Here is a 24,723-nt window from a genome sequence, read left to right as displayed (position 1 = left end):
TGTTTGGCGCCGTGCAGGTGAGCGCCACAATCAGGACTGCATACGACCGAGGCACACAGGGCCAACACCCGGCATCATGGTGTGGGGAGCGATCTCCTACACTGGCCGTACACCACTGGTGATCGTCGAGGGGACACTGAATAGTGCACGGTACATCCAAACCGTCATCGAACCCATCGTTCTACCATTCCTAGACCGGCAAGGGAACTTGCTGTTCCAACAGGACAATGCACGTCCGCATGTATCCCGTGCCACCCAACGTGCTCTAGAAGGTGTAAGTCAACTACCCTGGCCAGCAAGATCTCCGGATCTGTCCCCCATTGAGCATGTTTGGGACTGGATGAAGCGTCGTCTCACGCGGTCTGCACGTCCAGCACGAACGCTGGTCCAACTGAGGCGCCAGGTGGAAATGGCATGGCAAGCCGTTCCACAGGACTACATCCAGCATCTCTACGATCGTCTCCATGGGAGAATAGCAGCCTGCATTGCTGCGAAAGGTGGATATACACTGTACTAGTGCCGACATTGTGCATGCTCTGTTGCCTGTGTCTATGTGCCTGTGGTTCTGTCAGTGTGATCATGTGATGTATCTGACCCCAGGAATGTGTCAATAAAGTTTCCCCTTCCTGGGACAATGAATTCACGGTGTTCTTATTTCAGTTTCCAGGAGTGTAGAACGCAATATTATACTAGAACGCATTTGGGTGCATAGATCCTGGAAATCAGTACCCAGAACAACCACCTCTCCGTAATAACGGCCTTGATACGCCTGGGCATTGAGTCAAACAGAGCTTGGGTGGCGTGTACAGGTACAGTTGCCCATGCAGCTTGAACACGATAGCGCAGTTCATCAAGAGTAGAGACTGGCGTATTGTGACGTGCCAGTTGCTCGGCCACCATTGACCAGACGTTTTCAATTGGTAAGTGATCTGGAGAATGTGCTGGCCAGGGCAGCAGTCGAACTTTATCTGTATCCAGAAAGGCCCGTACAGGACCTGCAACATGCGGTCGTGCATTATCCTGCTGAAATGTAGGGTTTCGCAGGGATCGAATGAAGGGTAGAGCCACGGGTCGTAACACATCTGAAATGTAACGTCCACAGTTCAAAGTGCCGTCAATGCGAACAAGAAGCGACCGAGACGTGTAACCCTATACCAGCACGCCGGGTGATACGCCAGTATGGCGATGACGAATACACGCTGATGCTGTAAACAGAACCTGGATTCATCCGAAAAAATGACGTTTTGCCATTCGCGCACACAGGTTTGTCGTTGAGTACACCATCGCTGGCGCTCCTGTCTGTGATGCACCGTCAAGGGTAACCGCAGCCATGGTCTCCGAACTGACAGTCCATGCTGCTGCAAACGTCGTCGAACTGTTCGTGCAGATGGTTGTTGTCTTGCAAACGTCCCCATCTGTTGACTCAGGGATCGAGACGTGGCTGCACGATCCGTTACAACCATGCGGATAAGATGCCTGTCATCTCGACTGCTAGTGATACGAGGCCGTTGGGATGCAGCACGGCGTTCCATATTACCCTCCTGAACCCACCGATTCCATATTCTGCTAACAGTCATTCGATCTCGACCAACGCGAGCAGCAATGTCGCGATACGATAAACCGCAATCGCGATAGGCTACAATCCGTCCTTTATAAAGTCGGAAACGTGATGGTACGCATTTCTCCTCCTTAGACGAGGCATTACAACACCGTTTCACCAGGCAATGCCGGTCAACTGCTGTTTGTGTGTGAGAAATCGGTTGCAACCGTTCCTCATGTCAGCACGTTGTAGGTATCGCTACCGGCGCCAACCTTGTGTGAATGCTCTGTGAAGGTAATCATTTGCATATCACAGCATCTTTTCCCTGTCGGTTAAATTTCGCGTCTGTAGCACGTCATCTTCGTGGTGTAGCAATTTTAATGGCCAGTAGTGTAGATTATCACGATTTCTGACTGTTCTGCAATGTTGAAAGTACAAAAATATGACTATATTGCCATTTATTTCATTAATTATATCATCAGCAAAAAAGAAGTCTGTGCTTAGCAATATAACTGATGAGAAATCATTAATATACGCAAGAAAAGGAATGGCTAAGATGGTCTCTCGTGAGACAACACATAAAATTAATTTTATGAAATGCATTTTAATTACCAGCTGTTTATTTGTTCATCTACCGGTTTTCGTTATTACCCATCATCCAGATTAGCCCAGTTTCGAGTTTTAACCATTATTCTGGATGTAGGGTACAACAGATTAGTTAAAAGCATTCCATATTCTTTGAAGTTGAGTAATATGGAATTTATCCACTGAAATTGTACAGACAACTGACATAATTGGTCTTAGAATACTGGCAGTCATATCTCATGTCAAATAGACAGACATCACGGGTATATGGGATGATTTTAACTAACCTGTTATACCCTACATCCTGGATGACCATTAATAACCGAAACCGGTAGATGACTAATGGAACAAATAAACAGCTGATGTATTTTAAACATAGCTGCGCAACAGCAACGGTTCCACGTAATAAGATTAAAAACAGCCGACCAGTTGCAATGGATAAAGTAATCTTTACCTATGTTTCGACAGATTTAAATCTATCTTCTTCAGAAGGCGGCATTATTACATTAATATGGAATGATATGTCATTGTCGTTTTTACAAATATCTGCATAGATCCATTAGTCCACATAAAATATAGCCCCGAAAATAGGGTTTGTCAAGTAAATAAAAATTAGTGCATGGAAGTTGCAGAGCTGCAGAGCTGTAAAAACGACAATGACATATCATTCCATATTAATGTAATACTGCCGCCTTCTGAAGAAGGCGTTGGATCGATCGGTTGGTCGGTCGCGCACTGAGACACAAGATGACTTGTCCGCCTTGAGCGTCGGCGCATGTGTGGTTGCCACGTGAGTCCATTGGGCCGCGCCGTATAGCGAGAGGTAGTGACTTCGCGGCCGACACGAGAGCAACAGGAGCCAACCCACGACATCGGTCTGGCCGGTGCGAGCTGCGACGCCGTGAGACTGAGATCGGCGCGCCTTCCTGCGTCCGTTGAAGCGGCTGGCAGCGGACGGTTCGGGAGAGTGATTCCGGGGGTGCTGCGCCAGGTCTTCGGCAGAAATCGCAGTTTATCAGAAGTTAAGTGATTGAAGATATGTCGTTTCATTTACTTGTTAAATTCTACTTGTTTTCTTGGTCAGTCTCTCGTCCCCAGCTTGCTCGTCTGTCTCTCGTCCGCATTTGTTAGGCAGTTAGTGTCTGTGTGTCTGTCTGTCTGTCGGTCTGCCATAAGTTAATACACTCCTGGAAATTGAAATAAGAACACCGTGAGTTCATTGTCCCAGGAAGGGGAAACTTTATTGACACATTCCTGGGGTCAGATACATCACATGATCACACTGACAGAACCACAGGCACATAGACACAGGCAACAGAGCATGCACAATGTCGGCACTAGTACAGTGTATATCCACCTTTCGCAGCAATGCAGGCTGCTATTCTCCCATGGAGACGATCGTAGAGATGCTGGATGTAGTCCTGTGGAACGGCTTGCCATGCCATTTCCACCTGGCGCCTCAGTTGGACCAGCGTTCGTGCTGGACGTGCAGACCGCGTGAGACGACGCTTCATCCAGTCCCAAACATGCTCAATGGGGGAAAGATCCGGAGATCTTGCTGGCCAGGGTAGTTGACTTACACCTTCTAGAGCACGTTGGGTGGCACGGGATACATGCGGACGTGCATTGTCCTGTTGGAACAGCAAGTTCCCTTGCCGGTCTAGGAATGGTAGAACGATGGGTTCGATGACGGTTTGGATGTACCGTGCACTATTCAGTGTCCCCTCGACGATCACCAGTGGTGTACGGCCAGTGTAGGAGATCGCTCCCCACACCATGATGCCGGGTGTTGGCCCTGTGTGCCTCGGTCGTATGCAGTCCTGATTGTGGCGCTCACCTGCACGGCGCCAAACACGCATACGACCATCATTGGCACCAAGGCAGAAGCGACTCTCATCGCTGAAGACGACACGTCTCCATTCGTCCCTCCATTCACGCCTGTCGCGACACCACTGGAGGCGGGCTGCACGATGTTGGGGCGTGAGCGGAAGACGGCCTAACGGTGTGCGGGACCGTAGCCCAGCTTCATGGAGACGGTTGCGAATGGTCCTCGCCGATACCCCAGTAGCAACAGTGTCCCTAATTTGCTGGGAAGTGGCGGTGCGGTCCCCTACGGCACTGCGTAGGATCCTACGGTCTTGGCGTGCATCCGTGCGTCGCTGCGGTCCGGTCCCAGGTCGACGGGCACGTGCACCTTCCGCCGACCACTGGCGACAACATCGATGTACTGTGGAGACCTCACGCCCCACGTGTTGAGCAATTCGGCGGTACGTCCACCCGGCCTCCCGCATGCCCACTATACGCCCTCGCTCAAAGTCCGTCAACTGCACATACGGTTCACGTCCACGCTGTCGCGGCATGCTACCAGTGTTAAAGACTGCGATGGAGCTCCGTATGCCACGGCAAACTGGCTGACACTGACGGCGGCGGTGCACAAATGCTGCGCAGCTAGCGTCATTCGACGGCCAACACCGCGGTTCCTGGTGTGTCCGCTGTGCCGTGCGTGTGATCATTGCTTGTACAGCCCTCTCGCAGTGTCCGGAGCAAGTATGGTGGGTCTGACACACCGGTGTCAATGTGTTCTTTTTTCCATTTCCAGGAGTGTAGTTGCCTCTGTCATGTTTGTCGGATTCGGTGTTAACGCATTTGTTGGTTAAGGTGTAAAGGCCGAACTCCTGAAATATGTTTTTACCTTGCCTATCATCTTGAGAGGCGGTATATGTGTAATGTATTGTATATTTTATGTAAGACTGCATTTCATGGGTTTTTATTTAAATGGTCATTTTAGTATATAAAGTTGCCACCCTTCCACTGTAAGAGTTTTCCGTTAAAAACAAGTTGCATTTTCGGTGGCAAGTAATTTTTTTAATGTTAGTGTTTTGTACCATTTCCGTCCCTTCTACATGGTGCATCGTTTATGTGCTTGTGCTTGTGTGAGTTGTTAAAATTTTTAGTTTAAAGTAATCTGGTGTGTTGCAGATTTGCACCAGTGTAGTCTTTCAGAGGTTGTTGTGAGCGGTCGTGACTACGGCCGTGTCAAAAGGGAGCGGCAAGGTTCTCAGCCCGAAAGCTCGTGCTGTCAAAATTGGTTCTTTCTGCCTCTGAATAAATTGTAACTTGATATTTAGAGGGTGCTTTCTGATTACAATTTTAAATCTGTTTAAATCTTCCAAAAAAAAAAAAAAAAAAAAAAAAAAACGGGGGGGGGGGGGGGGCCGGGTGGGTTTTAGGAATTTGTTTTCAGCATTTACCCACTGGCAACTACTTCCACGCTCACATAGTGTGAATAAATGTGTTAAGGTTCTTGATGAATCGCTAGTAAATGAAGTAAATTCTTAGGAAAAGGTTTTGAAAGTAAATTCACGGTTCAGTTAGCGTTACTTTACACTAGCGACCGGGTTTGATTTGAATGCCCGCTATAGTTTGATGAAATTTCTTCATCTCTTTTTCTGGAAAAGAGAGTTTTATGTCAGCATATTTCAGCCAACGGTTAGTTTTCGCCTCGGGCTAAGTGCGAATCTGTTGCGGGACGCTTAACAGCCCCGGGAGGAGCCGCACTCACCTCGAGGAAGCGGCGCATCTTGTCGGAGCCCTCGGTGTGGTCGAGGTATCCGGAGAGGCGGGGGGCCAGCCACGCCAGCCAGGGGTGCAGCGTGAGGAAGCCGCCCGTGGTGTCGCTGGACTTCTGGAACTGGAGCGCGGCGCGGCCCATCTGGCGCGCCGTCTCGTCGGCCGAGCGCGGCAGCCGCGACCCCGCGTACACCGGCAGCAGGCCGTTGATGAAGACCGGCGCCAGCACCTCCGGCAGCAGCACGCTGCTCGCGCCTGAAGACGGCCGCACCACCGCCTGCCGAAACGCCACACAGCGCCGCTTGTAGCGCAGCCGCACACGCGCCCGGCGCGTTTCGTTCGATAGCAGTGCGTATAAGAAAGACAGATCTGTCCAGCCAACACGGCTGCTGACGTTACTCATAGGATAAACGTTTTTTTCATTTTGGGAAATGCGCACTTTTACATTTCTGAAAATTTAAATCTAGTTCCCTATATTTATACCACTTTCAAATCTTATCAAGATCCCTCCGAATCCAGAATGAGATTTTCACTCTGCAGCGGATTGTGCGCTGATATGAAACTTCCTGCCAGAATAAAACTAAAAAATGTGTGTGAAATCTTATTGGACTTAACTGCTAAGGTCATCAGTCCCTAAGCTTACACACTCCTTAACCTAAATTATCCTAAGGACAAAGACCTACACCCATGCCCGAGGGAGGACTCGATCCTCCGCCGGGACCAGCCGCACAGTCCATGACTGCAGCGCCTAAGACCGCTCGGCTAATCCCGCGCGACCAGATTAAAACTGTGTGCCGGACCGAGACTCGAACTCGGGACCTTTGCTTTCGCAGGCAAGTGCTCTACCATCGGAGCTATCCAAGCACGACTCACGCCCCGTCCTCACAGCTTTACTCCCGCCAGTACCTCGTCTCTTATTTTCCAAACTTCACAGAAGCTCTCCTGCGAGCCTTGCAGAAGTAGCACTAGATTTTTCACTGTGCAGCGGAGTGTGCGCTGATTCTGGGAACATCCCCCAGGCTATGGCTAAGCCACGTCTCCGCAATATCCTTTCTTCCAGGAGTGCTAGTCCTTCAAGGTCTAAGGACATCACACACATCCATGCCCGAGGCAGGTTCAAATCAAATGGCTCTGAGCACTTTGGGACTTAACTTCTGAGGTCATCAGTCCCCTAGAACTACTTAAACCTAACTAACCTACGTACGTCACACACATCCATTCCCGAGGCAGGATTAGAACCTGCGACCATAGCGGTCGCGTGGTCCAGACTGTAGTGCCTAGAACCGCTCGGCCATACCAGCCGGCCCCGACGCAGGATTCGAACCCGCGACCATAGCAGTCAGGAGCTTGCCCACTCCGCGAAGCAGGACTGGCACCGTGCTGTGCAGATGTGACAGCGGGTATAATGCCGATTGTTTTGGAGCACTGTGTTCAGCGAACATGGCCTCCACAGCAGTCGACCCCAATGTGTTCACATATTGACCTAACTCCATCATCAATTACGACTGAAAGTGGGTACGGAACCGAGGCTGGAGCGTGGATCAGTGGAAACGCATCGCCTGGACGAATGAATCACGTTTCTTGCTGCGCCAGGTCGATGATCATGTCCGGATACGCTGTCATCCAGGCGAATTGGTGCTCAAAACATGCACTGCGTCACAGATGCAGGTCGTTGAGGTCAGTATTATTCTGTTACGGACATTCACCTGAGCTTCCATGGGGCGCGTGATAGAAGGCACCACCATAGCTGTGGACTTTGTGAACATTATTGGAAAACAGCTGCATCGCTTCACACTTGATGTTTTCCTCAACGGTGATGGCATTTTTCAGCAGGATAAGCGTCTGTGTCAGAAGGCGATAATCTTGCTACAGAGATTTTAGGAGCTTGCTAGTGAACGCATGTTGATGTCTTTGCCACCAAATACGCCTGATCTGGACCCGGTGAGAAACGCCTGGGATGCTACTGGGTACCATCTCTGCGCCCACGAAGCGCTGGGGAATTTCTTGATCTGCGTAGACATTTGGTGCTGCACACCTCTGGAAATCTACAGAGGACTTGCCGAATCCATGCCACGCATATTCGTCGATGTATTGCGTTCCAAATGTGAACCAACAGACTATTGAGCAAATGGTTGTAATAAGTTTCCTTTAATTTACGTCTATGGTCACAAACTTTTTGTTAAAAGATTACCAATATCGGTCTATAATGACCATCATTAGATCTGCAGCAAAAAATGGGAAAAACATAAATACACTCGCAGATTGTTTACAGTTTAAGAACAATACATAGACCACAATGAAAAGTACTACTGTGTCCCTCTACCCTCCATCTCTACACCCTTCATCTCCTTTCCCAATGTGGCTTCCATCAACCCCCCCTCTTGGATTATGCCCACTCTCCCTCCATTTATCCCTCCTATCAACTCTGATCCTCACCCCCCCCCCCCTCCTTTCCTCTGTGCTTTTCCTGGGCTCCCTATTTCCCCCCTTCCATCCTGTTTCTCCCCACCTAACCCTTCCCTACCTACCTCCCCCCCCTGAGTCCTTTAGTATTCCCCTCCTCTGCCTATCCCCATTCTCTGTCGCGTCTGCGCAGCACCCCTCCCCCTCCCTCTTATGGGTCCTCATCCTCCATCGGCTCCTCCCCCCCCTCCCCTTCGTTTTTCCTCTCCTTTCCCCCTTTTTATTTTCCCATCATCTACCCAGGTTCCCCCCACCTGCCTTCGGCTGTTGGATGTCATATTCTCAAACTTTTTAGTGCAGTGTTCAAGTGAATGTTCAGTGTTGTTCGTCTTTCCCAAGTGTTGCGAACAGAAATCATGCTGTCACTGGGTGTGAATTTTATGTCTGTCGCCGTGTTTTTTTATTGCCTGTCTATTATTTTACTTGTCTGCTTCATATGTATTTTATTAGCATCATCATCCCTTTGTTCTATGTTTTAAGTTACACGATTTTTTCGCCATGTTACCATTTAAGTCTCCGATTTTATCGCCTGTTTTTATTATTTATTAATCTTCATCTTTTTAAAAGAAATTCTGTAGGCTGAAGAGTGGCGTACTACGCTGCTGCCATCCCGCCTCACACCGTGGGAAATCGAAACTCAATAAAGGAAAAGAAAAGGTACTACTGATAAATACATGGATTTGTGCACCTTAAGTATGAAGGGTCATACCTGTTTTATAAAAACACTTCTAATGTACTGCAGCCATAGTGAAGTCGTCATATATAAATAATATCATACGAGGTGTGGCTAGAAAAAAACCGGACTAGTACTGGTTAAACAATAAAACGAATGCAATAAGGCTGAAAGTCGCGTGGCCTGTCACGTGACTCTCGCTCCGCCTACTGCTCGAGTTTCATCTGCCTCCTGCACTCAGTCTGCCCGTGGCGTCTGTTTTAAGTAGTTGACGTTTTGTCTGTGCGTCGGAAAATGTTGAGTGTACAGAAAGAACAGCGTGTTAACATCAAATTTTGTTTCAAACTAGGAAAATCTGCAAGTGAAACGTTTGTAATGTTACAACAAGTGTACGGCGATGATTGTTTATCGCGAACACAAGTGTTTGAGTGGTTTAAACGATTTAAAGATGGCCGCGAAGACACCAGTGATGACACTCGCACTGGCAGACCATTGTCAGCAAAAACTGATGCAAACATTGACAAAATCGGTAAACTTGTTCGGCAAGATCGCCGTTTAACAATCAGAGCAGTGTCTGAGTTAACAGGAGTTGACAAGGAAAGTGTTAGGCAGATTCTTCATGAAAGTTTCAACATGAACAAAGTGTGTTCAAAAATGGTTCCAAAGTGTCTCACAATTGAACAGAAGGAACACCGAAGAATGATTTGTTCTGACATCCTGGAAAACATTGAAAGTGATCCCACCTTGTTACAAAATGTTATTACTTGCGATGAATCGTGGTTTTTTACTTACGACCCCGAAACTAAACGCCAATCGATGCATTGGAAAACTCCTGGTTCTCCACGACAAAAAAAAGCACGAATGTCAAAATCGAAATTCGAGGCAATGATGATTGTTTTTTTTGACATCAAAGGGATTGTGCACATTGATTGGGTACCAGAGGGACAAACAGTGAATCAGCATTACTACATTAGCATCCTGGCTACCCTACGTGAGCGAGTACGGAGAAAACGGAACGATTTGTGGAGAAAAAAGTCATGGATCCTTCACCAAGACAATGCCCCAGCTCACAGTGCGTTGTCAGTGAAGACGTTTTTGGCAAAACACAACATTCTCATCTTAGATCATCCACCCTACTCACCTGATTTGGCCCCCTGTGACTTTTTTCTTTTCCCTAAAGTCAAGTCAGCTTTGAAAGGAACTAGATTTGAGACTGTTGAAGCAGTAAAAGAAAAAGCGACGGAAGTAATGTGTGGACTTACCGAAAATGATCTGCAGCATTGCTATGAACAGTGGAAAATTCGTATGGAGCGGTGTAGAGACCGAGGAGGAGAGTGCATTGAAGGAGATAACATGAAATTGTAAATAATTGTAAATCAATGTTTTTTCCAGCATCAGTCCGGTTTTCTTCTAGCCGCACCTCGTATGCCCGAATCATGTTGTCAGTAGCGCTACTGTTCAAAAAAAGCTGCCGTACAGTAGCCACCAGATGTCGCTAATGTCGGCATATACTAGTTTTCAGTGATTAATTGAACAGCGTAAAATGAAGGGGGACAGTAGTTGAAGTCTGTAATGAGCTTATAACGTATAAAAGTCATTACAGTAATAAAAAGGAACGAAAAAGAACACGACAAAAGTGCCGCTCCTTTAGAGTAAGGTTTAAAGAACACTCACAGGCACGGAACAAAACTACATTTATCTGATACTGGTCATTCCACAGGGAGCATTGAGAAATGCGTGCGTATTCTTCATAGAGTGGAAAAAGGCCGTGCTCTTAAAATGCTAGAGCAGCTTGAAATTTATAAAGCAAAGAACCAACAAAGTTGCTTAACTGGCAGAGCGACTTTGTGGCCAATGCCTCGTTTGCTTTGTTTGACAATGTTTTACTCTGATTACTTTTTTTTTTTTTCTTTCATTTATTGAATTTCAATTCCCCCCGAAGGGGGCGGGCTGGCAGCAGCTTAGTATGCCGCTCTTCAGCCGACAGATTTTGTGACAAAGATCAAGAGAACAAATAAGAAAAACAGGCGATAAAATCGGAGACTTAGAGAGTAACAAGGCGAAAAGAAATCGTGGAACTTAAACAACAACACAGGGATGATGACGCTAATAAAAATACATACGAAGCAGACAGGGAAAACAGTAGACAATTAAAAAAAAAACACGGCGACAGTCTGGATTCTGTTCGCAAAGGACATAAAATTCATACCTAGCGACAGCATGGTTTCCGTTCGCAACACGAGAAAGACAAACAACACTGAATAGGCACTGGAACACTGCACTAAAAAGTTGGCAAATGTGACACCACAGTCGAGAGCAGGTGGGGGGAAACTGGACAGAAGATGGGAAAACAAAAAAGGGGGGGAAAGGTCTGATTACTGCACGCCTCTGGTATATATAGTGTGTTGATAATTTCACCTAGTATTGAGTGCTTCACATATTTACTTCGTTTTCGTACGTTTTACACATGTCTCTAATATTTTCTTGTTCCTTCTCTGTTCATTTCACAGACTGCATTAACTAGTGGGTCATGCACTGTTACGGAATTTTGTCATTCTTTTCTTGCAACGGAGTGCCGCAGGGTACGAGGGGCCATCTGCCGGGTCACGTTCCTCCAACCACTTCCCTCCTGTGCGGAATTCTGGAGTTAGCTCTGACAGAGGGCGCTGATTATGTGCAGCACTATGTTTTCTTTCATTGTGGCTCCTTTAGCGATTTGTTTTATGTTGTTTAATATTATCCAGTGCACTATCAAAGGTGTTTATTATTTATGTCATTATCTAGAATATTTAACAATCTTACTTTTGTCCTGTGTTTTCACTGCTTTTTGTTACTGTAATGCCTTTTATACGTTATAAGCTCATTAGAGTCTTCAACTATTGTATCTCCCCTCCCTTTATTTTCGCCGATCAATTAATTTTTGAAAACTAGTGTATGCCGATATGAGCGACATTTGTTGAACTTACAACACAAACATCTTGTGGCTACTGTACGGCAGCTTGTTTTGAACAGTAGTGCTATTGAGAACATGACTCGTGCATATGATGTTATTTTTATATATTTGACGATGCTGGAGCTGATTCTGCATTTAACATTTGACGATGCCACTATGGCTGTAGTACATTAGGACCTTGTTTTTATAGAACAGGTATGCCTCTTCACACTTAAGGCGCACAAATGCATATATTTGTCAGTAGTACATTTCATCATGGTCTATGTATTGTTTTTAAGCTGTAGACAATCTGCGAGTGTATTTATGTTTTTCCCATTTTTTGCTGCAGATCTGATGATGGTCATTATAGACCGAAACCTGTAATCTGCTAACAAAAAGTTTGTGACCGTAGAGGTAAATTAAAGGAAACTTATCGTATATACGGGTCACTGTTTTATTCGCGACAGTGTCGCAGCTTGGCAAATGGTTGTAATCGTTTGGCTCATTAATGTGTCAATGATGGCAGCTTTAGAACAATCTCTTGGAAAAATTTCTGCATACGCCCATGGGCGCAGCTTATGGCTGAAATCGAAAATATCATATTTTTAAATTGTTGGAACACTCGAGTCTCGGTCCGGCACACTGTTTTAATCTGCTAGGAAGTTTCATATCGGCGCACATTCCGCTGCAGACTGAAAATCTCGTTCTGGAAACACCCCCCCCCCCCCCCCCCCCCCCCTTGTGGTTAAGCCATGTCTCCGCAATATCCTTTCTTTCAGGAGTGCTAGTTCTTCAAGGTTCGCAGGAGAGCTTCTGTAAAGTTTGGAAGGTGGGAGAAGAGGTACTGGCGGAAGCAAAGCTGTGAGGAAGGGTCGTGAGTCGTGCTTGGGTAACTCAGTTGGTAGAGCTTTTGCCCGCGAAAGGCAAAGGACCCGAGTTCGAGTCTCGGTACGGCACACAGTTTTAATCTGCCAGGAAGTTTCATATCAGCGCACACTCCGCAGCAGAATGAAAATCTCATTCTGGAAACATCCCCCAGGCCGTGGCTAAGCCATGTCTCCGCAATATCCTTTCTTTCAGGAGTGCTAGTCGTGCAAGGTTCGCAGGAGAGCTTCTGTAAAGTTTGGAAGGTAGGAGACGAGGTACTGGCAGAAGTAAAGCTGTGAGGACGGGGCGTGAGTCGTGCGAAAGGCAAAGGTCCCGAGTTCGAGTCTCTGTCTGGCACACAGTTTTAATCTGTCATGAAGTTTCATATCAGCGCACACTCCGCTGCAGAGTGAAAATCTGATTCTGCTGGAACATTCATTGGCGACAGGAAGGATCTGACCGCAAAGCAACTTAAAACACTTTGGGCATCGTAACAGAGGGTCACTGCTGAGTTGCTTGCAACCAGATGGACAATGGACATGCTGGACTCCAGACGCACCTGGTCCTCGCGGCCACCTCGGATCAGCTCCACCAGGTCCCGCAGCTCCGCCGCGATCTCCGCCTCCAGCTTCTCAGAGCGGCGGCCGAACCCATAGTCCCGCATGTTCCTCAGAGAGAAGCGCTTCTGCTCCAGCCAGCGAGGGCCCTCCGTGAAGAAGATGCCTGCGGAAAGGTGACAAATGTGTTCGTAACCGGCGTCCTGGAAGTTAGTTGTCACTAAAAAGAAAAGCTCTTAATCATTTTAGACTGCACGGTTACAAGCATCGAAGGATGTAATAAGAAAGAATTGGTTGAGAACGTACCGAGCCATAGTTGTAGCCTGTCCCCAGTTTTCTTCACTATGGAACTTCCTGGCAGATTAAAACTGTGTGCCGAATCGAGACTCGAACTCGGGACCTTTGCCTTTCGCGGGCAAGTGATCTACCATCTGAGCTACCCAAGAACGACTCACGCCCCGTTCCCACAGTTTGGAAAGTAGGAGACGAGGTACTGGCAGAAGTAGTGGGGACGGGGCGTGAGTCGTGCTTGGGCAGTTCAGATGGTAGAGCACTTGACTGCGAAAGGCAAAGGTCCCGAGTTCGAGTCTCGGTCCGGCACATAGTTTTAATCTGCCAGGAAGTTTCATATCAGCGCACACTCCGCTGCAGTGTGAAAATCTCATTCTGGGTTTGTTCACTATGTCCACTGGGCAAGCAGTAAATGAAACTACAGAGAAATTTGGAAAGTTTATTAAAGTTCAGGGAGAAGAAATTAAAACTCGGAAGCTTGTCGATGACATTGAAATTCTGTCAGAGAAGGAGTTGGAATACCACTTGAGTGGACTTGATAGTGTCTTAAAAATAGGTTATAAAATGAACATCAGCAAAAGTAAAACGACCGTAATAGAATGTAGTTCAATCAAATGAAGTGATGTTCAGAGAAATAGTTTAGGAAATGGGATATTATAAGTAATACACGAGTTCTGTTATTTCAATAGAAAAAATAACAGACAATGGACGAAGTAAAGAGGACATCAAACATACGAAGGTAATCCCAAAAGTAAGGTCTCCTATTTTCCTGTAAGTACAGAACGCTGTGTGGCAGTTGGTTACACTGTTATGAAGAATACTTCACGCGCTGTGTGTAAACATGCGCACGCCGCGCTGAGGCGCTCAGTCTTGACTTGGCAGCCGTTGACAATGGAGCTCCCGTTGGATGTTACCGCCAAGTGCGGGTTGCGCGGCAGTTATTCGGTTTTTGAACGCAAAGGGCACTTAGCAGATTGAAATCCGTCGCCAATTGACGGAAGTGTATGGTGAGTCGAGCACGGAAGTTTGCAGCTGGTCGGACCGAAATTCACGAGGAACAAGGGAGCGGGAGGCCGTCGATTTCTGAGGAGACAGTGTTGAAGGTTGAGCAAAGCATGTGTGAATATCGGCGGATCACCCTGGATGATCTCTGCACGTTGGTTCCTGAGGTTTCCCGAAGCACCGCTCACAGAATTTTAACGGAAACATTGAACTACCGGAAGGTGTGCGCAAGATGGGTGCCACGCATGCTGACTGAGGACCACATGCGGCAACGAGTTGATGCTTCCCGCGCATTTCTTGACCGCCTTGCAGCCGAACAGGACAACTTTCTGGATTCAATTGTCACGGGTGACGAAACCTGGGCATACCACTTTACAGCTGAGACACCTGCCACTGGCGGCATCCTTCTTCGCCGAAGACGCGGAAATTCAAACGAACACAGTCTGCTGTTAAAGTCGTGACAACCGTTTTTTGGGATCGGAAAGGGGGTATTGTTGGTCGACTTTATGCCCACAATGCCCACAATTAACGCTGATAGGTACTGTGACTCTGAAAAAACTCAAACGGGCAATTGAGAAGTGGAGAAGAGGAATGTTACACATTCTCCATGACAACGCTCGTCCACTCATCGCTCGGCAAACATTTACTCTCCTGCAACAGTTTCAGTGGAACATAATCACCCACCCACACTATAGTCCTGACTTGGCGCCCAGTGACTATCGCCTGTTCCCTAGGTTAAAAGAACGTTTGGCCGGAAAGCGATTCAGCTCTGACGATGAGGTGAAAGAAGAGGTCCATAACTTTCTGAACAGCATGGCGGCGAGCTAGTATGACATGGGCAAAAAATGAAATGCCACAGCTTCTACAAAAATGCATCGACAGAAATGGTGATTATGTCGAAAAATAGTTAAATGTTCAAGCTGTAAGCTGTTATAAACCATTGTAGAAATGAACAGGTCTATGTACTTATAAAAAAATAGGAGACCTTACTTTTGGGATTACCCTCGTAGTTTGGCAATAGCAATAAAAGCATTTCTGAAAAAGAGAAATTTGTCAACACTGAATATGAATTTACGAGAGACTTTCGATAAGTAATGCAGCATTTTATCTTCTCGGCCAGTTTCGTCTGCAAAAGTTATAGTTCAGCCCAGATCTCGCACCTTCCGATTTCTATCTGTTTGGCCCAGTGAAGAATGCACTCTGTGGAAAGCAGAACATCTATGTTGTGTGGTTATTGATGTGGCAAGATGTTAACTCTCACGTGGACCAATAGGGGTACCATCATGCAGGCATGCACCGCGCCCCCCCCCCCCCCCCCCAATTAAGTGGCGTAAGGCAGTCGCATTGGAGGGAGATTATAGTGAAATTGTTGGACATCATGGAATATTCCCCCTTCAGTACCTACAGTTTTATGAAGTTCCGATAGGTAGCGGCGCTAAAGGTAGCTTTCAAAATGCCGTCTGTGACGGAGGTGCGTTCCAGGCATCGTAGATATTCATAGCCGCTTGAAGAGTGTCTGCAGAGACCAGGCAGTGGACAGCAGTCGCTGGGCGAGGTGTCTGTCATCATCGTAACAAGGTCGTGTGGACCTGTCCGATCTTCAGCGTAACGGCCGGCCTCACGCAGCTGTTACTCCTGCAATGTTGAAACGTGTGGACACTCTCATTTGAGGTGACCCCAATACTCAACTGGAAGAAAGATCCTTTATCATTTAGATACAATATAGCAGGTCAGCAGCTGGAAGCAGTTAATTCCATAAATTATCTGGGACTAGGCATTAGGAGTGATCTAAAATGGAATGACCACGTATAATTAATTGTCGGTAAAGCAGATGCCAGACTGAGATTCATTGGAAGAATCCTAAGGAAATGCAGTCCGAAAACAAAGGAAGGAGGTTACAGTACACTTGTTCGCCCACTGCTTGAATACTGCTCACAGTTGTAGGATCCGTACCAGATAGGGTTGATAGAAGAGACAGAGAAGATCCAACGGAGAGCAGCGCGCTTTGTTACAGGATCATTTAGTAATCGCGAAAGCGTTACTGAGATGATAGATAAACTCCAGTGGAAGACTCTGCAAGAGAGACGCTCAGTAGCTCGGAACGGGCTTTTGTTGAAGTTTCGAGAACATACCTTCACCGAGGAGTCAATCAGTATATTGCTCCCTCCTAGTATCTCGCGAAGAGACCATGAGGATGAAATCAGAGAGATTAGAGCCCACACAGAGGCATACCAACAGTCTTTCTTTCCACGAACAATACGAGACTGGAATAGAAGGGAGAACCGATAGAGGTACTCAAAGTACCCTACGCCACACACCGTCAGCTGGCTTGCATAGTATGGATGTAGGTGTAGACGTCTCTGTTGGTAGTGCTGACACACCCGTCACAAGTTGGAGTTCTCAAAGGACTTTACTTCCTTATCCTCCCTACAGCACGGATCTCGCACCTTCCGATTTCTATCTGTTTGGCCCAATAAAGGATGCACTCTGTGGAAAGCAGAACATCGATGCTGGGTGGTTATTGATGCAGCAAGATGTTGACCCTGACGTGGACCAGGCATGTAGGCCGTCCCAATAAAGTGACGTCAGGCAATCGCATTGGACGGAGATTATATTGAAAACTAGGGTTTTGTAGCCAAAACAGTGGGGAATAATGTGGTGAATCCTGAATAAAGCCAACCTGCTTTCGGAAAAAGATGCGTTGTATTACTTATTGCACGCTCTTTTAGCCACGAGGCTAATCCCAAAAGAAAGGTCTCCTATTTTTTTATAAGTGCATAGACCTGTTTATTTCTACAATGGTTTACATCAGTTTACAGCTTGAACATTTAGCTATTTTTCGACAGAATCACCATTTCTGTAGATGAATTTTTGTAGACGCTGTGGCAGTTTTTCTATGCCCATGTCATACCAGCTCACCGCCATGCTGTTCAGAAAGTTATGAACCTCTTCTTCCACCTCGTCGTCAGAGCTGAATCGCTTTCGGGCCAAACGTTCTTTTAACCTAGAGAACAGGTGATAGTCACTGGGCGCCAAGTCAGGACTATACGGTGGGTGGGTGATTATGTTCCATAGAAACTGTTGCTGGAGAGCAACGGTTCACCGAGCGATGTGTGAGCGAGCGTTGTCATGGAGAATGTGTACGCTCTTGCTCAACATTCCTCTTCACCGGTTCTGAATTGCCCGTTTGAGTTATTTCACAGTACCTGTCAGCGTTAATTGTGTCCCAATGGGCATAAAGTCGACCTACAAAACCACTTTCCGATCCCAAAAAACGATTGTCATCACTTTACCGGCAGGCTGTGTTTGTTTGAATTTCCGCGGCTTCGGCGAAGAAGGAAGCCGCCAATGGCGTGATTGTTGCTTGGTCTCAGGTGGAAAGTGGTATGCCCAGGTTTCATCACTTGTGGCAACTGAGCCCAGAAAGTTGTCCTGTTCGGCTGCAAGGCGGTGGAGAAATGCGCGGGAAGCATCAACTCGTTGCCGCATGTGGTCCTCAGTCAGCACGCGTGGCACCCATCTTGCGCACACCTTCCGGTAGTTCAATGTTTCCGTTACAGTTCTGTGAGCGGTGCTTCGGGAAACCTCAGGAACCAACGTGCAGAGGTCATCCAGGGTGATCCGCCGATCTTCACGCATGCTTTGCTCAACCTTCAACACTGTCTCCACAGAAACTGACGGCTCCCGAATTGGGCGTAAAGGAAATTAAGACCCAAATTGATTAAAAGAAGAGATCAGCTGACAGAGTACTCGATGAGGCATCAAAAAATAGTTTGGTAGGGGAGGTGGAGGGGGCTATAACCGTAGCGGGAGACCAAGGCTTGATTACAGTAAGCAGGTTCAAATGGATGTAGGTTGCAAAACTTATGCAGAGATGAAAAGTTGGACAGAGTATGGACTTGCTTGGAGGGACGCATCAAACGAGTTTTCAGACTGAAGAGCGCAACTGGGAGCAAGATATGACAATGCGCTATTTACCTTTAGAGCAGACAAATTTCAACAACTGATGGCAGGACCTAGTAGATGAAATTCAGTAGTAGGGTTGAAAATCAATTAGAATCTACATCTACATTTATACTCCGCAAGCCACCCAACGGTGTGTGGCGGAGGGCACTTTACGTGCCGCTGTCATTACCTCCCTTTCCTGTTCCAGTCGCGTCTGGTTCGCGGGAAGAACGACTGCCGGAAAGCCTCCGTCCGCTCTCGAATCTCTCTAATTTTACATTCGTGATCTCCTCGGGAGGTATAAGTAGGGGGAAGCAATATATTCGATACCTCATCCAGAAACGCACCCTCTCGAAACCTGGACAGCAAGCTACACCGCGATGCAGAGCGCCTCTCTTGCAGAGTCTGCCACTTGAGTTTGCTAAACATCTTCACAACGCTATCACGCTTACCAAATAACCCTGTAACAAAACGCGCCGCTCTTCTTTGGATCTTCTCTATCTCCTCTGTCAACCCGACCTGGTACGGATCCCACACTGATGAGCAATACTCAAGTATAGGTCGAACGAGTGTTTTGTAAGCCACCTCCTTTGTTGGTGGACTACATTTTCTAAGGAGTCTCCCAATGAATTTCAACCTGGCATTTGCCTCACCAACAATTAATTTTATATGATCGTTCCACTTCAAGTCGTTCCGTATGCATACTCCCAGAGTTTTTACAGAAGTAACTGCTACCAGTGTTTGTTCCGCTATCATATAACAATACAATAAAGGATCTTTCTTTCTATGTATTCGCAATACATTACAATTGTCTATGTTAAGGGTCAGTTGCCACTCTCTGCACCAAGTGCCTATCCACTGCAGATCTTCCTGCATTTCGCTGCAATTTTCTAATGCTGCACCTTCTCTGTATACTACAGCATCATCCACGAAAAGCCGCATGGAACTTCCGACACTATCTACTAGGTCATTTATATATATTGTGAATATAGTGAATGATCTACAAATAGAAATGAAAATAGCACAAATTAACTGTAAACTAATATAAATTATATTTTGGACAACTGAAGACAGTGACAAGATGAGCTACAAACTAAATAAACAGAGAAGTAAATATGATCTGCAGTGCTTTTTCTAAAACTGATTTCAGGTGTGTTTGAAAAGAAAATCTTTCAAGCAGTATATATTACGAGTTTCGATTTGTGATAGTGAGCAATGAAGATTTGATACATAAAATATTTAAAAAACTGCGAGTTGGAAACTTCCTGGCAGATTAAAACAGCAGCCCGAACCTGGATTTGAACCTGGAACCTTCCTTTTTGTGAGGACGCCAGTACTTCTCTCTCCTATGTTCCAGACTTTCCAAAAGCTCCCCTGAACACCTAATGGCAGTAGCACACCTTCAAGACATAACACATTCCGATGCAGAGTGTCTCTGACAACAACACGCGTCAGATGAACACCAGATAACATGCACCATTCAGATGGGGTGTCGGCAAATGATCTCCTGTTAGTTTCTCGATGAAATCTCCTCTGATTACCAGACGAAGTGTGACGTTGTGTTGTCGCAACATTTCGACGAGTTTCCTGCTAGTCTTCTTCAGGTAAAGTGTCCTCTGCTGACGGCCCAACAGGTGGACCAGTTATCTGACTCTAGAATAGGGGTCAAGGCTGGTGGCGGTAAAGGGATGGCGGGTGGAGGGGATCTGGGCCTCGATTGCTGGTACTGTCTGCCTATTCCTCACCAAGTCTCGACACCCATACATCCTCCATAAGCCACTCCCCACACTCTTCCATAGGCACGCGACTGTCCCACCTGTTGGACCTCTGCAGAGGAGTCTGTGGTCCAGTGGCTATATCGGAACGAACTGGACACGAACCCAACACTTTGCCTGAAGATGGTGTGCAGGAAACTCGGCGAAACGTTTCGACGACACGGCGCCACGAGTTGGCTGATAACCCGTGACGCTTTTATACATTTACAGCGCTGAGAAACCAGGCATTGCTAATCCTATTACTTGCTCGCGTACAATCCCAGTCCACAAGTTAATAAATGACTGTTGCAGGGCCGGCCGCAGTGGCCGAGAGGATCTAGGCGCTTCAGTCTGCAACTGCACGACCACTACGGTCGCAGGTTTGAATGCTGCCTCGGGCATGGGTGTGTGTGATGTCCTTAGGTTAGTTGGGTTTAAGTAGTTCTAAGTTCTAGGGGACTGATGACCTCAGATGTCAAGTCCCATAGTGTTCAGAGCCATTTGAACCATTTTGAACTGTAGCAGGTGACCTGTGAGGATTATAGCATATGAATTTCGTCACTCCAGAGATGGGTGTAATGATAGTTGAAAGCCCTATCTCATCCGACAGAGGTCTCATCCGTGAACATGGGAAACTGTCTGAAATTTGGCAGTGCTGTCATGAGCCGGACAGTCTCCTGACAGAACTGGTCTCTGGATTCAAAATCATTTGGCTCCATTTATTGCAGACAATGCTTATGATAGGGATGTCATTGTTGCCCACCAGTGCTCTCCGCATTTACACATACCCTATCTGATCAAAAGTATCCGACACGTACTAGTGGACATTAATGTGTGCTGTGTCCAATCGTCGCCTTTTAGGATGGCTGGGGACACTTTCAGTGAGGTGTCTAAAAGTCTCTGTAAGAATGATAGGCCTTTATTTCTGAAGAGTCTTTCTCATCCCAAAGCTGTTCCATTGTGTTCAGGTCGGAAATCTGGCCAGGCCATCCATTTGAGAAATGTCATTATCCAGAAACCATTGGCTCACAGATGCTGCTTTATGACAGGGTGCATTGTCATGCTGATACGAGGATGAGTCAAATGAAAACGGTAAATATTTTTTAAAATATTATTTAGTGTGTAGAAGTGGTACAAAGCTGTATCACTTTTCAACATAAACTCCCCCACACTCAATGCAAGTTCTCCAGCGCTTAGAAAGTGCAAAAATCCTTTAGAAAAAAATTCTTTTGGTAGTCCGCACAACCACTCGTGCATTGCGTGGCGTACCTCTTCATCAGAGCGGAACTTCTTTCCCCCCATTGCGTCTTTGAATGGTCTAAACATATGGAATTCACTTGGGGCAAGGTCTGGTGAGTATGGTGGATGAGGAAGACACTCAAAATGCAGGTCTGTGATTGTTGCAACTGTTGTACAGGCAGTATGGGGCCTTGCATTGTCATGTTGCAAAAGGACACCTACTGACAGCAATCCACGTCGCTTTGATTGCAGGCCGCAGATGATTTTTTAGGTCTGTGTATGATGCACTGGTGACAGTGGTCCCTCTAGGCATGCATTGCTCCAAAATGACACCTTTTTCGGGAGTCAGCATAATCTTCCCTGCTGATGGTTCTGTTCGAAACTTCTTTGGTTTTGGTGATGAGGAATGGCGCCATTCCTCGCTCGCTCTCTTCGTTTCCGGTTGGTGGAAGTGAACCCAGGTTTCGTCCCCAGTAACGATTCTTGCAAGGAAGCCCACTTTCTCTTTCAAGGCGCCGAAGAAGTTCTTCACAAGCATCAACACGTCATTCTCTCATTCCAGCAGTCGGATGCCGTGGCACCCATCTTGCAGACAGTTTGTGAAACTGGAGCACATCGTGCACAATGTGGTGTGCTGACCCACGACTAATCTGTAAACATGCTGCAATGTCATTCAATGTCACTCGGCGGTTTGCCTTCACTATGGCTTCAACTGCTGCAATGTTCTGTGGAGTCACAACTCGTTGTGCCTGACCTGGACGAGGAGCATCTTCCACTGGAGTCACACAATTTGCGAACGTCCTACTCCATTCGTAGACTTGCTGCTGTGATAAACATGCATCGCCGTACTGAACCTTCATTCCTCGATGAATTTCAATAGGTTTCACACCTTCACTACCAAAAACCAAATAACAGATCGCTGTTCTTCTCTGGAGCAAGTCGCAAGTGGGGCAGCCATCTTTATACTGATACTGAGACGGTTTGTGTGCATCTGCACTATGCTGCCACCTACAGGCCATTCTGCACGTTGTTTGTAGCACGCTTAGCAACTTACAGGATAACGGCGCGAAATTTCAATTTGTTATTACAAATTTAAGGTTTTCATTTGACTCACCGTCGTACAAACAATACCCACTCCGAACAGTTCCTCTGCTGCACACAGTACATAATACCGCAAAATGAGTTCTTAAGAGAAATAAGGTGACTACATCCTAACCATGAAAACACTTCTATACGGTAACACTACACTACACTGACGCCAGTTAATGTTCTCCATGAATTCGTCAGACCAAACCCTTACGTCGGATTGCCACGGGGTATAGCGTGATATATCACTCCAAATCATTAGTTTCCAATCATCCAATCCCAGTGGCGTCTCTTTTTATACCACCATAAGTCACGGTTAGCAGTGACTGCAAAAATCTGTGGATTATAAGGAAACCCTCGACAATTGTACCCCATTGTTCTTAATTCCCAATGCACACCTAATGTGCTAGGTGGACTGCTGGTAGCACTTTGGAACTCACAAATCATTCCTTCCGCTGATTTGATGCGATTTCCCACAACAACGCTTGACGGTCCCTATCCATCAGTACATGAGGTCTACCTGGTCTTCTACATCTACATCTACATAGATACTCTGCAAATCACATGCAAGTGCCTGGCGGAGGGTTCATCGAACCACCTTCACAGTTCTCTATTATTCCAACCTCGTATAGCGCGCGGAAAGAATGAACATCTATATCTTTCCGTACGAGCTCTGATTTCCCTTATTTTATCGTGGTGATCGTTCCTCCCTATGTAGGTCGGTGTCAACAAAATATTTTCGCATTCGGAGGAGAAAGTTGGTGATTGGAATTTCCTGAGAAGATTCCGTCGCAACGAAAAACGCCTTTCTTCTAATGATTTCCAGCCCAAATCCTGTATCATTTCTATAACACTCTCTCCCATATTTCGCGATAATACAAAACGTGCTGCCTTTCTTTGAACTTTTCGATGTACTCCTTCAGTCCTATCTAGTAAGGATCCCACACCGCGCAGCACTATTCTAGAAGAGGACGGACAAGCGTAGTCTAGGCAGTCTCCTTAGCAGGTCTGTTACATTTTCTAAGTGTCCTGCCAATGAAACGCAGCCGTTGGTTAGCCTTCCCCACAACATTTTCTATGTGTTCCTTCCAATTTAAGTTGTTCGTAAGTGTAACACCTAGGTATTTAGTTGAATTTACGGCTTATAGATTATACTGATTTATCGTGTAACCGAAGTTTAACGAGTTCCTTTTAGCACTCATTTGGATGACCTCACACTTTTCGTTATTTAGGGTCAACTGCCACTTTTCGCACTATTCCGATATTTGTTCTACATCGTTTTGCAGTTTGTTTTGATCTTCTGATGACTTTATTAGTCGGTAAACGACAGCATCATCTGCAAACAACCGAAGACGGCTGCTTAGATTGTCTCCCAAATCGTTTATATAGATAAGGAACAGCAAAGGGCCTATAACTTTCCCATGGGGAACGCCAGAAATCACTTCTGTTTTACTTGATGACATTCCATCAATTACTACGAACTGTGACCTCTCTGACAGGAAATCACAAATCCAGGCACATAACTGAGACGATATTCCGTAAGCACGCAATTTCACTACTAGCCGCTTGTGTGGTACAGTGTCAAAAGCCTTCCGGAAATCCAGAAATACGGGATAGATCTGAAATCCCTTGTCAATAGCACTCAACACTTCATGTGAATAAGGAGCTAGTTCTGTTTCACAGGAACGATGTTTTCTAAATCCATGTTGACTGTGTGTATATAGACCGTTTTCTTCGAGATAATTCATAATGTTCGAACACAATGTACTTCCTAAAAGCCTGCTGCATATCGACGTTAACGATGTGGGCCTGTAATATAGTGGATTACTCCTACTATCTTTGTTGAATATTGTTGTGACCTGTGCAACTTTCCAGTCTTTGGGTACGGATCTTTCGTCGAGCAAACGGTTGCACACTACTGGCCATTGAAATTGCTACACCAAGAAGAAATGTAGAATATAATCGGGTATTCATTGGACAAATTTATTATACTAGAACTGACATGTGATTACATTTTCACGCAATTTGGGTGCATACATCCTGAGAAATCAGTACCCAGAACGACCAACTCTCTCCGTAATAACGGCCTTCATACGCCTGGGCATTGAGCCAAACAGAGCTTGGATGGCGTGCACAGGTACAGCTGCCCATGCAGCTTCAACACGATACCATAGTTCATCAAGAGTAGTGACTGGCGCATTGTGAAGAGCAAGTTGCTA

The 24,723-nt window shown here is 46.4% G+C and overlaps 1 protein-coding gene across 1 annotated transcript in view; it reads right to left on the bottom strand.

Annotated features, from left to right (window-relative positions):
* Positions 1–24,723, bottom strand: part of LOC124552409 (probable cytochrome P450 304a1) — a 98,078-nt gene that overhangs the window by 30,991 nt on the left and 42,364 nt on the right. Inside the window, exons 3-4 of the mRNA XM_047126673.1 lie at positions 13,190–13,353; positions 5,688–5,972 (exon numbers count right to left, since the gene is read on the bottom strand). Coding sequence (XP_046982629.1) covers positions 5,688–5,972; positions 13,190–13,353 — 449 coding nt within the window. The remainder of the gene's footprint in view (positions 1–5,687; positions 5,973–13,189; positions 13,354–24,723) is intronic.

Source organism: Schistocerca americana, chromosome 10, assembly GCF_021461395.2.
Source record: "Schistocerca americana isolate TAMUIC-IGC-003095 chromosome 10, iqSchAmer2.1, whole genome shotgun sequence".
NCBI lineage: Eukaryota > Metazoa > Arthropoda > Insecta > Orthoptera > Acrididae > Schistocerca > Schistocerca americana.
This window is presented reverse-complemented; position numbering and strand designations above follow the sequence as displayed.